The sequence below is a fragment of the Phaethon aethereus genome (assembly GCF_964289735.1).
Source record: "Phaethon aethereus genome assembly, chromosome: 2".
NCBI lineage: Eukaryota > Metazoa > Chordata > Aves > Phaethontiformes > Phaethontidae > Phaethon > Phaethon aethereus.
The window spans coordinates 23,063,786-23,079,076 of record NC_138582.1 but is presented as its reverse complement, the minus strand read 5'-3'; the positions used below and the strand labels follow the sequence as shown (position 1 = coordinate 23,079,076).

Below are 15,291 nucleotides of genomic sequence, written 5' to 3'. Positions count from 1 at the left end.
TCTAGTGCAGACAAATCTAAGAGACGATCAGAAACTAAGAGGGAGGACCATCCAGAGCGGGTCTCAGCACTGCAGAAAAGAAAAGTAGCTGTGATAGAAATACCTAATTTCAGGGATCTGAACTGGATATCTGAGGATGACTCTGCGCTCTGCTGATATTTCAAGAAGCCAGGTTGTTGTTATGCACATGATGTTGTTACTACATGGTAGTGTGGTAGGAAGTTTTTCACACAGCGCCTCTGACCACACAGGCAGCACAGGCATGCTGGACATCTTCCTTCCTCCTGTCTGAGCCCTGGCATCTAAACTGAAGGAGGTTTGTCTAGGCAGCCATAACTGTTCACTCCTGCACATTGGGGCACATATCTGGGCTCACATAAGGACAGTGGATTGAGAGCCCAGTACTTAAACTACTGCGGAGCTTGAAAAACATTGTAAAATCATGTCCTACCAATACATAATAAAGGTGCTATAGCTTTTTACAGAAATACAAATGATTTTTCTGTAAACTTGTGGTCTGCTCCTATGTTGGATAGAATTAGGTGCGGCTTTAAGAATAGACACATTTAATTTCACCTCACCAACATGTTGAGAATGACAGTTGAATTGGAAATTTAAAGTTTTATGTACTGTGTTAATATCCAAGAGTTATTGAATGCATCTGTCTCATTTCATAGTGGTCCAGCTGATGTTCCCTAGCATGAACGCATTTAGCCTGCCAGCTTTATCTTGGAGAAGCTGCTGCAAACAGCCCACCATTCACTGGTGAGCCACCACTGATTTAATTCACTGGATGAGTGAAATTTGGATGGGTGAAATAAATGGGCCTTTACCTGACATTACTGAAGAAAATGGACATTTTCATAGTGGATATTTTCTGCTTTCCCTTTTGTGGAGCTTTTTCCCCAGCTCAGTATGACACAGTTCATCTTTTCCAGACTGAAATATGAACCAAAGAGATATTTTAAAACTGAAGTTCATTGTTTGATATCACGTATGTGTTGTAATTATGGATACAATAGAGAAAAAAAAGATACACTGACTCACATTCATTAGTAAAGTTACAATTTTAGGAGTTTAAGAATCCAAAAGAGCCTGCAGAGATGTCATTAAGCAAAACATTTGTCATATGACTGTCCATGTTGCTGATATTTTCTTACTGTTTGATCATTATTGAAGTAACTATCTTTTTATATTTCATGGTGATAATACCCTAGTAATAATGGAGTGTTTCTTTGAACGAAAATACTTCTCTTCATCAGACTTAAAGGTTTCTGATATTTGAGACACAATTTTTTAGATATATTTTCAACTGCTTTCAACTTTCAGCTGCTAGGAAAAGCACCTGCTGAATGATCCCTGTGGTAAGAAACTGAAACGCTTCAAAAAGATTAGACTCAAATTTAGATGCAATGAGGTACAGATGAAGTATATTATGATATACTCTCTGTGATGGCTCAGGGTAAAAACTGGTGTCAGAATGCCTTTTCTAGGAGTATGAACTCACTATTACTGAGGTGGATAAAATCTAGGTTGCTGCTAAGTCTGTATTTTTCCATGTCATGCCACTTTATCATGGCTTAAATTTATGACGGTCAAATTTGTCTGGGATATGACACTTTATCTTAAACATAATTTACTTTTAAGCTAGTTTGCATAGATAGAAGATACCTTGCTTGTGAAATTGTGGAAAAATGTGCTTAGAATTATTTAATGCAAATGAGACTGTCTACACCTTTGCTTTCTATTATTTTCACATTCTCACCATATTTTGAAAGTGAGTTCTGATGACTGTTGCTAGAAATAATTAGTCCATTGATTTTCAGTGGTTTTTTTTTTAAATGGCATGTAAAAAAAGTATTTTTGGTTCTACAGTATGTTCAGCACATGAGACTGAAGTAGATGCTACAGCTATTTTAGCCTAACAGTTGAAAACTGCGTCAAAATTTGACTTGTTACAAACTAAAAATAACAGATATTACATAATTTTAATTTGAAACCTAGAACACAAAGAAGATGCTGGACCTAGTAACACAACGCACAAAATATTGGAACTGCACAATTTTAAAAATAGTTTAAATTTAATGCCTTGACCAGCATGTTCATTTGTAGGCAATAGTACTGTAGCAAGGCACTAATCAGCTAAGTACCATAATCCTCCTTATAGGGTAAATTCTTACTTGACCTCCAGCTATATACAGCACATGGTAACAGCATTAAACTGTAACACTCCTCTCATGCTCTCAATAGCTTCCCATTGGGTCAGTGCTCTGACTTGAATTGCTCTTGTTTCATATACTAGACTTTTTGTTTTCCTAGATTCCTTGTATTTTCTAATTGCATTTTGGGGGAACGGAAAGGATTGTAAAATATATCTAAAAAATTGTGTCTCAAAATTAAGAGACTGTTCGTATGATTTCACTGAACCTAGAGGATTAAATGAAAGACCTAGCCAGAACAGACATTGATGTATTCTCATGAACCTGAGGCTTCCTACTTCCCAGAAGTGCAGTGGCTGATCAAAAGGTAAAGCAGGGAAGAAAGATGCTGAATGTGTTGTGTGAAATCAATTCGTAGTGCTCAGCATTTTTCGCTCTTTTTGGGGATGGTTAGGAAGATATTTTTTACTTTTAGCAATAAAAGCTCAATGGAAGTACTGAAAAACTTTTTAATTGTGCTTCAGATAAATGAGAATAATATCTTTAACAAAGTCTTGCACTTTTTTAAGAACTAGTATTTTAAATTGTATTATATTTTCTGTGACAAAAGTATTTTTTAAAAAGTGGAATATCTTTTCATAAAAATAGTAGATGCAGAATTTTGGGATTTTCTTGTATTTTATATTATTTTAAGTCCTTTTTAGTAACAGTTCTGTATTGTATTAACTCATTCTTTTAATGTTTCTGTGACCTACTATTCTTTTAACACCCAGGGTTTTAAACTCATTTAAATCCTGCTGTATGGCAGCTGTTAATTGATTCCATCCTTCTGCAAATGATTTCTATGGTGTCCGTACTGAGACAGATAACTACAATGCACATTCTGACCAATTATTCTCAAAAGCTATTTAATCCATTTACCATTATTTTTATAATTAATTGGCTTTTTTTTACAAGATATTTTACTGAAAAAGTAGGTGAGATAGATCTTGTTTGTATATTAAGTGGTAATACTTCACAAAATATCCATTTCAAAGATGTTAAAAAGTAGAAACAAAGGAAAACCTCAGTACATTTAACCTATTTGTAAGTGGTAAACATTCATCAATGTAGCTGAATGAACAGTGAGATTAAAATATTTTATTTCTCTTTTTGCAGTTCTCTAAAATCAAATTATATGATATAAGGGCTACTGAAAACTCAGTCAAAGTAAAGGAGAACAAAGCCATTTCTACTGGTAGTCACATTTTCCTATCTGTGATGTTCTTGATATTAAAAAAAATGGTGAAACAAACTTGTTACCTAAATATTTGTAGATTAGCAAAGGATACTTAGAATAACTAGTTTTGTTCACCGGTTCCTTGTTTTTTCCATGCTATAACTCTTTTCCCTGCACAAATTGAAATTAGCCCTTGAAAGCTGCAATACTGAATTTTTGCTGAATTGCTTGTATGGAAAATATGTGATTCTGAAGTAATTGTATGTCTGTGCAATCATGTCCCGTTCAAAGCAAAGTTGTTATCAGTGGTGAATTTAATTATGTTAATGTTCTGTTACTAGAGATTTCCTTTCATTCCATTGATACCAGCCTGCAGTCTGTGAATTTATATTTTCAGATATAATCTAATAAAAATGAATATCTGCAGTATCACTCTCATGCTTCAGTAAATTTTATAATCATCACTGTAAACTTAATTCATTATTGTTTGGAGATATTTAGCTGGAAGGTATTTTAATAGTTCAAAATATGATTGCTAGAATTTGTAAGGCATGGCTGAAATACAGTCTCAGATAAATTTTACTTAGTGAATTGCTTAGATCTGAGTGTTAGATGTACTTCAGGGCAGCCTGTTTAAAACTATATTGATCAAGAAATGTGAGAAATACTTTTTATTTTTATCAGAGTAGGCTGTTTAAATGAAGGAGCTTGCAAATCATGCATTGGTTGCTTACGTTCTTTTTTTTTTTTTTTTTGAGCGTGAGAAACCAAGGAGGGGGGAACAGACTGATCAGAAGATGAATCTAGTATAAAACTAGACAACATAGAAGAACTGCAAAAAGAGATCTTGACAGAAACTGAAACTGCTTGGCAGTCAGAAAAAGCTACTTTTTCAATAAGCTGGAGCCATAGCTGCTTTGGAGAGTGTGCAAAATGATTTCTCATGCACAATGTGACTCAGCAAAAGCAAGAGTATAAGCAGAGAATGAGAAAAGGACTTAAATCGATACAAGCTAGTCTTTTAAAAACATTTCCAAAAATCGGCAAACATTTTTCAGATTCTTCAATACGGCAAAGCAAGCCTGTGGAAATGCTTTCATAAGAGTAACTAACACAGAGAGAGTAGGACCCTCCCTGAGATAGGCAGCCAGATCTTAATTTTGCACAGCAAGTTTTCTGGGTTCATTGCACTCATGGGAGTTTTGGTTGCAAGGTCCGGAGTGTTCAGCTCATCTTCTTGCAGCCTAGGAACCTTTTTGCAAGGCATCATGGTGGTGTTTTATCTGCTCCCTGTCACTGGTGTTTTAAAACAAGTGCCTGACTGTTTGTTGAATACAACACATAGCAGTATAAAAGTTTAGAATAGTAGAACTATTCTTATATGATCACTAAGCAACCAACAAATATTGTTTTCCTGACAGGAGCCATAGAGTAAAAGAGAAACAAAGCTGTGCTCAGTGTATTTGACGAGGTCTCTAACAAGAAGCCCTGTCTCTTGTGTGGCTTTTGTGACAGAGTTCCAGTGGGAAATGTGAATTTTTACTTTGAACTATTCTTTCATGTACTGAAGGGATCACATTTTGAAAACAGTTAAGCAAAATTACAGTTTTAATTTTCCATTCAATTTTATTCCTTGCTAATTCATAGGAAACACAGTAGAAAATATTAAAGTATTGTCTAGTAAATTATAATTAGGTCATACAAGTAGGTGACCAATATTCAGTTTTCAAGTAGCTGATAATGGCTCGGGCCCACTGAGCCCTTACTATTTTTTGATTGACCCAAAACTTCTTATTTATAAAAATTTCCAAGTAAATGTAGACGAATTTAGGTACCCCTGTTGTAACATATCTTTAAAATGATATTTTCTTGAAAGTTTTCTCCAATTTAAATGTTTCTCTATTGGTCTGAGAACAAGATTAGTAGCCAGGAAGATCTGAGATCTAGTTTTCACTCTGATATAAATACTTCACAGTGTTTTTTGAACATTCATGGCTTCTGAAATGTGATGGAAACTTCCTTTTAAAAATTTCCTTTTCCTCAGTATGCTTAGGTTAATTTTTTAAAAATCTAAATCAAAGCAGAAGAGTGTTTTCTCTTCAAGGAAGAATACAAATGAATGTCAAAGACTTTCAAGACTTTAGTTGCATTTCTGAAATTAGAGCCATCAAAGCAGAATAGCTGTCTTATATTCTTCTACGCCATATTTTAAGTACTTCACACCCTAGTGTAGTGTGGGTGAGTTGAATAATTTAACTTTATGAAGAGAAAGTCAGGTTACAGTCAAGCTATTTGCTTTTTCGTAGTACTAGTGATATCTGTAGTGCACTACAAATAAGGTTTCTATCAGCGTAAGGTTGAGAGATGTGTGCTAAAAGACGAAATGTCATGTACTGATAAATTGCAATTAAAAAAACCCATACGGTGTTAATTAGCAGAAAATAAGTTTCAGTCTCTATATGTGAAAGGATAATATTTATAGAATGTGCCTGGTGAAGAAATGTGTGCAGGTTCTAGAGTCTCCTAACCATAACAGACAATTTATTATCGTTTCAAAGTAGTAGTAATCACAATGGCCTGGAGGATTTCTCAGTGGTGTGGGAACCTTTTCAGAAAAGGTGGTAATCCTTCTGACAAGCGATGTATAGTGCTTAGTTGAGCTGGCAGCTGGAGGGTGTGTATTGCAGCTGCTGACACACATTTGAAGTTCTCTTAACTTTTAATCTCCTGGGGAAGTCCTGGAAAGGCAGGAGTAGTCATTTTCCATGGTGTATCTAGCTGGAGGTACCTGAGGAAAGGCTTTTATTAGGTGTCTTTAAGGTAGTTAACGGTGAGAAATGGATTAGATGAAGGCTCATGAAGGTGAGTGAGAATTACCTTGTGATCTAAAAATAACAGCAGATTTTTAATAGCAGTGACTGGCCATAAGTTTTCACCAGTACTGTTCCTCCTACCACGGTTTAATAACACCGGTTTAACATGTGCATACCTTGTACAGCTGTGTTTGTAGCAGGTATTTTTAAAATGAAAAGAAGTGACTCATGGTAAAGGGTGGCTAATTGTCTTGTGATGACCAGTAAAGGGAATGGCAGGCTTGAATACCAAGTGGTATGGTGACTGCTGGGCAGGACGGGCCCTCTCCTGCCAGCAAAGTTTCTGGCCGATCCAGTGTACAGGTACGGTTAATTTATTTCTGATGGACAGGATTACAACTTCTGGCATTTGATCCTGGTAGTGAAGTTAGATCCCTTCAGCAGGGATGAAATTAATTAGAAAGGGAGTTTGAAAGTGCCAGTCAACAATTAAAGTAGTTACTTTTATCTTATCAGGCTGCTTTCTCTGAAGAAAAAGCATTTTCAGGAAGGTCCTTATTCTTGCATGTGGCCCAGTAGTTGCCACATGCAGGGCACCTGTGTAAAGCTTTTTCCTTCATGAAAGGTTGGAATAGACTGAGGACCCAGCTGATCTTTACATTACTCTTAGCTGTAGGTGGTGATCCTATGTTCATGTCTTAGCAACAAAATGGAAGAAAGGCAATGAGTGCTTGTAAATGTAACAGACAAGGTTAGAAAATGTTTGTGTAAGAGGTATAAAAATGTAATGCTGAATTGTCACATCCTCCTCTCATTAACATAGTTTCTGCTAGAAAAAAGGGTGGATTATTTAGTAAATCTTGTGCCAGTTCCTCAGATGACATGTCTTCCTGATAAAAGTACATTTGCCTCAGCAAAATGTCTACAATAAGTGTTTTTACTCATACAGAAATTCCATCTTTTTTATCCCCTCAGCATCGTCCCCCCATGACTTTGTAGCAGCAATGTTTCCAGAAGAGATTTGTCTACTGTTCTTTGCATCCATATGAGGACACTGTGACATGGAGTCATACATACACACACACATGTTTGTGTGTGTGTGTGTATATATCATCTCTTTTATGTAGCTAAAACAATTCTTACTTTTCTGTTGTTTATATTAGTATAGATACATGTATGCAGATGTTTAATCCTGAAGAATGTGTCTTAGTCTGCTCTAAGGCACATGTGAGATTTGTCAAACTAGATTCTGTATGGTTTTGTGTGTTACACAGTTCATGGTGGAGTTTGATCGTATATACCATGCTCACTAGGGTGTTTTGATGTCTTGGAGAGTCAAATCTATGCTAAAGTCTGTGACTGTATATAAAATGTAATCCATATGAAATATAGACTGAGTATACACAGTGTGAGTAATTAACAGTAGAGTATGTGTATGTTCCATGTGCACACATATTTGTCTCAATCTTGCAATGACATCCGCATGGATGACTACCTTACCTATTGAGTGCCATTTATTCCAATTGTATTTGCATAGAGATAAAAAAATTTGCCTACATGGGGGACAGAATTGGGGGGGGGAATGAAGCACATTTTTATTGTAGGCATGGCAGAAATTTTCATCAGTGTAGGTAATTTGCTGTTGGAACAACTTATTTTGGGATGTGGCATATTTTTCATCAGCTGAAATATTTAAATGAAAAATATTTATTTTCCTTAAAGTAAATTTCCACATCTAATCTCTGTTGTCTTAATGAAAACTTCTGTGTCTTTGCAAACTGTCTGGGTTCTAGTAGTTTTGTTGTCCTAATTGCCCGTTCCTGTTGGCCATTCTGGTTTTAGACTTATGAAACTCCGATCATGTCACATTCGAACGATTCAACTTGAGACCTCAGTAGTAGAATCCATAGAGTTCTTGTTAAACTTACAGAGATGATGATTTGTGCTGGTACTAACATGACACTTTAATAAGACAGATAGGGCATCTTAGCTTCACCATAAGCAAATAGACATCCAAATGATGCTTACATTACTTCTCATGCTTCACAGGAAGAGTTGCATCTTTGCAGACTGAATTAGTTTCCTCATTTGCAGATGCCATTTTAAGGCTAAAGTATTTTAATATTTACAAGGCAAGACTGGGAACAAACCTTTCAAGCACAGTTTAATGACCCTGTATAGTACCTAAGACAGGATGCCAATTTGCCAGTCAACCCCCTGTGCACACTCTGCTCAGACAGTTGTGGTTTTCCCTTGCTCAGCAGAGACTACATTTCCTTTCTGGCTCCGAGAAGAGCATTTTCTCTCCTACTAGCTAGGCAGAGCCCTTTCTACTTTCCTGGGCACCAAGGAGAGCCTGTTTTTTCTTCTCCCCCTCACTAAGTTCATAGAATGATAGAATCTTTGGGTTGGAAGGGACCTTTAAAGGTCATCTAGTCCAACCCTCCTGCAATGAGCAGGGACATCTTCAACTAGGTCAGGTTGCTCAGAGCCCCGTCCAACCTGACCTGGAATGTTTCCAGGGATGGGGCATATACCACCCCTCTGGGCAGCCAGTGCCAGTGTTCCACCACTTTCCTTTCCTTACCCCTGCTTGTTAGGACAACTGTGGCAACAACAGGGCTGTTTCTTTGCTCTCCTTTTTCCCATCCTTTCTGTCAGTAGGCAGGATCTCCTGGTTGCTGCCAGCAGGGCTGCCCTTCAGTATCAGTGGTCATTTGTGAGGGTAGAAAACATTTTCAAAGGGATTGTAATTACAACGATAGAACTAAATATAAGAGGAAAGGACTGATAGCACAAAAATAGGTTAACATACATATTTTCATTACTTAAAGTTTGAGCTGATCTATCTTATCCCAGAGAAGGCCCATCTCTGAGTCTCTTTTATCCACATCTGGGATCTTTGCTCCAGTTTCCTGCAGGTAACTCCTTCAAGACCATCTGGGGTGAAAAACTAAGTATGAATCTGGACATGTCTGGAAGTAGCATTTCAAATGCTCGTTACCCTCTTAGGATTGATAAAGGCAGGATCTGAAGCTCCGGTTTGTTTTTTCCCTGTGAATCACTACTCCCTATTTAATTGATCCCTTCTAATCAAGTAGCAAACAATGTTGTATGAAACAAACAGAACATATAACAATATAACATTCATAATATATTCCAGACATATCCTGTATTAAAATATTGCCTATAATAAAATCACATGCTTCAGGCAATCAGTGTCAGGAAAAAATATCTGTTGATGATTCCCTTTTCACCTTCCTGTGAAACCTCAGAAGTTGTCTATGGCTAGATATTGCCTATGACAAAGAGTCGATGCTTAATTTGGTACAGGAACTCCATTCCGCTATCTGGCTGGTGAGTCTTGCTCAAATGCTTGGACTAATACTATTGCCATCTGTATAGGGATGGGAAGGATTTTTTTGGTCAAGTCAGACAGGCAGGACTTTGAAGGTCTTTCTCTACTTATGCAACACAAAAAATGTTTTGTTTTCTGAGCTCAGGTCTTCTGAGTTCATCTGATTTAGACAAGTGCTGCTGTTGGATCTTTGTCCTGTTTTCTGCCCTTGTCACACATTGGAGTTTTGCAGAAACTGAAATGAATGTTTTTAAGCAATAACGGCTGCTAAAAGATCAAACTAACTGAATGATCCATCTAGCCTTAATTTCTATGGTGATTATAAAACCCTATGAAACAGAGGTATATGGCCAAGTTACATTGCTGTAAAACGATTACAAAGGATTATAAAATTTTGGTACTTGTGAAGCAGTTATGACTGCAAAGTAGCGTAAGTATTTGTATACTATATTTTATAATGTTGTATTAGCAATTTTCCTTTAAAGCTGTTTTTGATTTAAACTGTACACCATAAGCAGATTTGTAGTGTGACATGCTATCTTTAATTTAGTACAGAAAATGTGCAAGCACATTTACAAAGAAATGCAGTGAACGGATTATTTTTCCCATCAGCTGATCATTCTGTCATTTAATTAGCATTAACTGTATATTTGTGCTACAAGAAATATTGACAGAGTTCTCTTTTTTCCTTCTTGTCATGATTATTTAGGAAAAGAAGCCCATCAATATCAAGAGAACAGAACAGAAGATACGACCAAAGGGACGAGAGAGACGAATATACACAGTATGCTACATCAGACAGTGCAATGCCCAGGTCACCATCAGATTATTCAGATAGGCGGTCGCAGCGTGGGCCTCAGTTATATGAAGAACCTGAACTGGGTGATTACAGAGATTCCAACAGAAGGAGTCGCAGGCGTTCCAAAGAGTATCCAGTAGAAGAGGAAGATGCACAAAACAGGGAAGAATATGAAAGGCAACGGAGGGAAGAGGAGTACCAGGCACGGTACCGAAGTGATCCTAATTTGGCTCGTTATCCAGTCAAGCCACAACCATATGAGGAACAAATGCGTATCCATGCTGAAGTGTCCCGAGCACGTCATGAACGGAGACATAGTGATGTCTCATTGGCAAATACCGAGTTGGAAGATTCTCGGATGTCTATGCTGAGGATGGAACGACCGTCAAGACAAAGATCAGTGTCTGAGCGCAGGGCTGCCATGGAAAATCAACGTTCATACTCTATGGAAAGAACTCGAGAGGCTCAGGGACCAAGTCCCAATCGTCAGAGGACCACAAATCATAGCCCTCCTACACCTAGGAGGAGTCCAATTCCTCTGGAAAGACCAGACATGAGGCGGTCTGATTCATTAAGGAAACAACACCATTTGGATCCCAATTCTGCTGTACGGAAAACAAAACGTGAAAAGATGGAGACCATGTTACGGAATGATTCACTCAGCTCAGACCAGTCTGAATCTGTCAGACCTCCACCACCAAAGCCCCATAAAACGAAAAAGGGAGGTAAAATGCGACAGGTTTCATTAAGTAGTTCAGAAGAAGAATTGGCATCCACTCCAGAGTATACAAGTTGTGATGACGTAGAGATTGAAAGTGAAAGTGTTAGTGAAAAAGGTAAGATTTCTAATTTTTTGACTGTTTCAATATAGAGATGTGTTTTAGTATTCATTCCATTGTGTGTTTATTTTACCTATTAGAACTGACTGCGACTGCGTATCTACAGCCCTTCACAGGTGACTCAAGTTTGTTGTGATGGGAGTTATTTTTTTCTGAATTTGTGTTTCATTTACTTAAATCTAAGTTTAATGATTTACATGTAAAAGAACATTACAGCTACTAAAAGTATTTGGATATGTTAAAGGAAAAAAACATGCCTAGTGAAAAAACTGTTAATTTGCAAAGTATATAAAGCTGGGCTGTCATATAAGGCCATGGTTTCATGTCCATTAATACCAGATTTGCACACTCCTGGATCACAATGTGCACATATTTGATCTGGATCAAGTGTGGGCGCATGACTGCATTTCTGTTGCATTAACTAGAGCACATGATACAGAGCTTAAGCCAGTTTCATGCTGGCTGCTGCAGGTTAAAGAACATCTGATCTGCAAAAAACCCTGTGTGTTTATAAAGTTAACCCATTCAAGTTTTTAAACAAATTTAAAATGACGGATGCGGTTTATACCAATGGATGTTTCTTTTTCCTGTGGAACTATGGTGCTTTTCGGTTTTAGTGCTTTTTATTCATAATGTTGGAGTTTCTCTGTTGTCAGAAAGAAAAACTAAGATGAATTGAAATTATTCCCAACCTATCCAAAGGTAATGTGTGACTTAAATATGAAAGCATTGGGGACCATCAGTTTAAACTGAATCAAATTGTTTGCTTACCTTCATGTATGTTGTTGGTCTAAAGTACAATAGTTGCAACAGGTTTTCAGTTATTATTCTTATGCTAGTGTGCTTTTACTAATTCTCACAAATGGTCATCTGCTGTTGTGTATTGGGATTAGAAAATTTGCTACTATTTGTTATTAATATTGCTATCTGAAGCAAGTAGTTAATTAGGGTTAGTGAAATAACCCTGAATTTTCATGTCAATAGCAGCAACAACGGTCTGATAAATAAGGAGCAAGATAAAGTAGAAGGGAAGGAAATTTCACGCAGGTTGAAGTAGGCACTTACATGCAGTTACATGAAACAACTGTGATGAAGCCTTGACCCCCTTAGTCTTCCTGATGAGTGAGATGAAAAACTTCTATCAGCTTCAGGGTGTTCATGGTTTTGTTCTTGGTAGCAACCTTCAGGAAAACAAACCAAATCAATATATGAGAAGTAGTAACAAAGTTTTTATTTAATGAAGTTCAGCATGGGAAACATAGTATACAGAATAATATACAAGCAATATATTATTTTGTACACAAAACATAGAAAATGTATACATTTCAAACATACTATAGAAACAATGTTAGATTCTCTGTCATAATTATTTGACATAAATTATAGCTTTCACTTAAATAATCTTGTATTTTAACTGTCAAAGAAAACGTTACTGATAACAAAGTTAATAATAACGATAATGTCATGTCTGTGCTGATTTCTGAGGTAGTGAATGTAGCTAAACTGAGCATGTATTTTATAAATGAATGAAAAAAGCTTGCAAAATTTTACAGGAAAAAAAATGTTCTGTTTTATGTTTTGTTAGTCTTGACTGAATTACTGTAAGAAGTTTTCATGACATACAGAGTGTAGGTGCCTGGAAGCAGTGTGGAGAAGAGCCTTGGTTTTTCACATAGGAAGAGAGCAACTGCTTGCACTGGGGAAGAGGTCTGAGTGCTTCTGACTGTGCCTGCTTCCAGCCCGAGCTGGAGGGTCCTGTTTCTTGCTGATGGGCTGGGAGGCAGGGACCGGGCATGGATCAGGCAGCTATCCCAGCAGCAACACCTGTACCCAGAGCCAGCTGATGCCAGCCTCAGCAGCCCTGGTCACGTTATCAGATGATATCCTCGGTCCCAGTCATACTTCTCCCCCACTTGTTAATCCCTGGTGTGGAAGCTCCAGAAAAGTATTTGTCTAGGTGGTTTTGGGAAGATTTGTCTTCTGCTAGGCATGAGGGAGGGGAGAAGAGAAAGAGGAAGAGGGGATCTCACCGCCTGGATCCAGCCTTCACAGCTGCTGTAGGCAGACCCACAAAGTCCTGCCTCATTCTTTTTATTTTCATTAATCTCTCTTACCATTGTAAACCAGTCTGCACTCAGAGTCCTCATAAGCAAGTGATTTCTTCATGAATACCACCAAAAGGCATTCAGCACATAAACACCCATCAGTCTCTCTTGTATTGCAATACATTATTTCCTTAATTGATAAAATACAATTAATTACTTTAAACACCTCCCATAAAAATGGAATCCAAATTACTCATTTTCTGCCCTTCAAAAACTCCCCAGATCTGAGGATTTCTCAGCTGTTCTTTTAAACCACATACAAAGTCTGTTTGGCCAAAGGTATAATATTAAATATAAAACATTTGGCCTTGGACTGATGAAGGGTGGCAATGTTAGAGTGAAAATTTGGATGCAGTAATAATGAGTTCTCCAAAAGAGGAGAATAATTTGTTCTCTCTCTATGGACTACCCATATCTTTTCACAGATCCTGCAAATAAATATTAATAACTGCTCAGCTGTGAGCTGCAGCCTGGGCCTGAGCTGCAGGAGCAGCTGTTTGCTGAATTACATCTGAGATTTTACAAGGCCTTGACATTTTTTTTGAGAAACTGGTCTGAAAATTGTGAATTATCTAAAAAGGTAGGAAAAATTATAGTCATATGCTCTTAAAAGGGCTGAAAGTTTGCCTTTTTAAGCTCATCTCCAAAATGAAAAGGATTGATACATATATATGGTTGGAACGTATATATGCATATAAAATGAAGATAGCCATTTCATTTTACAAGTCCAACAGAGGCATGGACCAGCTGCTGGATTAAGAGCTCTGGGAAGAGCATCCAATTAATACTGAGTGTCTGTGACTTTAACTATTTGGGCCTGATCTCATTTCAGTAGCTGTCTGCTTTAAGATGCTTTTTTTCCTTGATTTTTCAAAAATGTGATCTGATTGTTTTCAGGGGGGAACAAGGCAAAGTTGTTTTTCTGCACGTTTCTGGTAATGGCCAGAGAAACCATTGCCTTGGAATGCTCCTCCCTCCTTTCTATTGGGACAAGGGAAACTGTGAGCAGAGAAAGCTGATGAACACCCAGACAACACTCAGATACCCAGTAGACAGCCATGTGAAACACAAGCATGGTGAAGAAGCACTGTAGATGGAGATTCAGTTGCAGAAGAGAAGAGCTAGGTTCTTAAGATAGAGCGTAGTTTTTGTAATGCAACTATATTTGGACCAGGAAATTCGGGTCATAAACTAGGCTGAGGACTGACATATTGGAATGGGAATCAGGAGGCTTCAGGAGGATGAGCAGACAAAGGGAGGAAGTTTAGGAACTGCAAACCAAAATGCCATTGGGTGTCTGGAAACCAGTGGATTGAGGTGGAAACTGAGGCTGAAGAAGAGGGGAGAGCAAAGCTGATAGATTAAGTAGGCTAAACCTGTGACCTGTAGTTTGGGAAGAACAGATAAAGAAAAGCAGAAGCAGCAGTTTGGGAAAGATGGTGAGTTTCCGGGAAAAGGGTGTTCAGAGAGGAGGGCAGGAGGGCTGGGCTGGGCTTGGGAGCTTTATCAAAGAGGAACTGGGACTCCCTGAGCAAGCGGCGTGGGCCTGGCAGCATTGCCCTGAAGTGCTGAGAGGGGGTTTGGCAAGGTGAGACGCACAGGACTCTGGTGAGGGGCCAATGGTGTGAGAGACCAGTTCATTCTTTAAAAGGTTGGGAAGCAGTGCATGACAACAGTGTTAAATGGACATAGCTGAGTTTATAAATGTGTTTACTTGAAACTTAGGTTGTGCCAGAATGAGACATATTTTGCAGATTGAATTCTGTGCAGGACTTCATACACGTTAAAACCGACCTTAGTGACATAGCTGAATACTAATTTACGAGACGGCCTCTGCCTTTTTCTGTGCATTGGATGAACAATTCTTAGTTATTGGGCTATTAAAAATTTTCTGAAGCTCCCAAGATTTTTTGCAAGTTATCTAAGGGACTTCTTTACTCTTGCTGTGAATAGCAGGCTTCTGAAACTGCACAGACCGTGTCTCCATTTGCAATGCCTG

At 37.8% G+C, this 15,291-nt stretch overlaps 1 protein-coding gene across 29 annotated transcripts in view; it reads left to right on the top strand.

Moving 5' to 3' along the window:
- RIMS2 (regulating synaptic membrane exocytosis 2) overlaps nt 1-15,291 on the top strand; it is a gene marked incomplete at its 5' end in the record, with an annotated part of 516,464 nt that overhangs the window by 216,492 nt on the left and 284,681 nt on the right. For all 29 annotated transcript variants that reach the window (XM_082015603.1, XM_082015596.1, XM_082015619.1 and 26 more), the window contains one exon: nt 10,259-11,184. In XM_082015603.1, the coding sequence (XP_081871729.1) occupies nt 10,259-11,184 (926 nt within the window). The remainder of the gene's footprint in view (nt 1-10,258; nt 11,185-15,291) is intronic.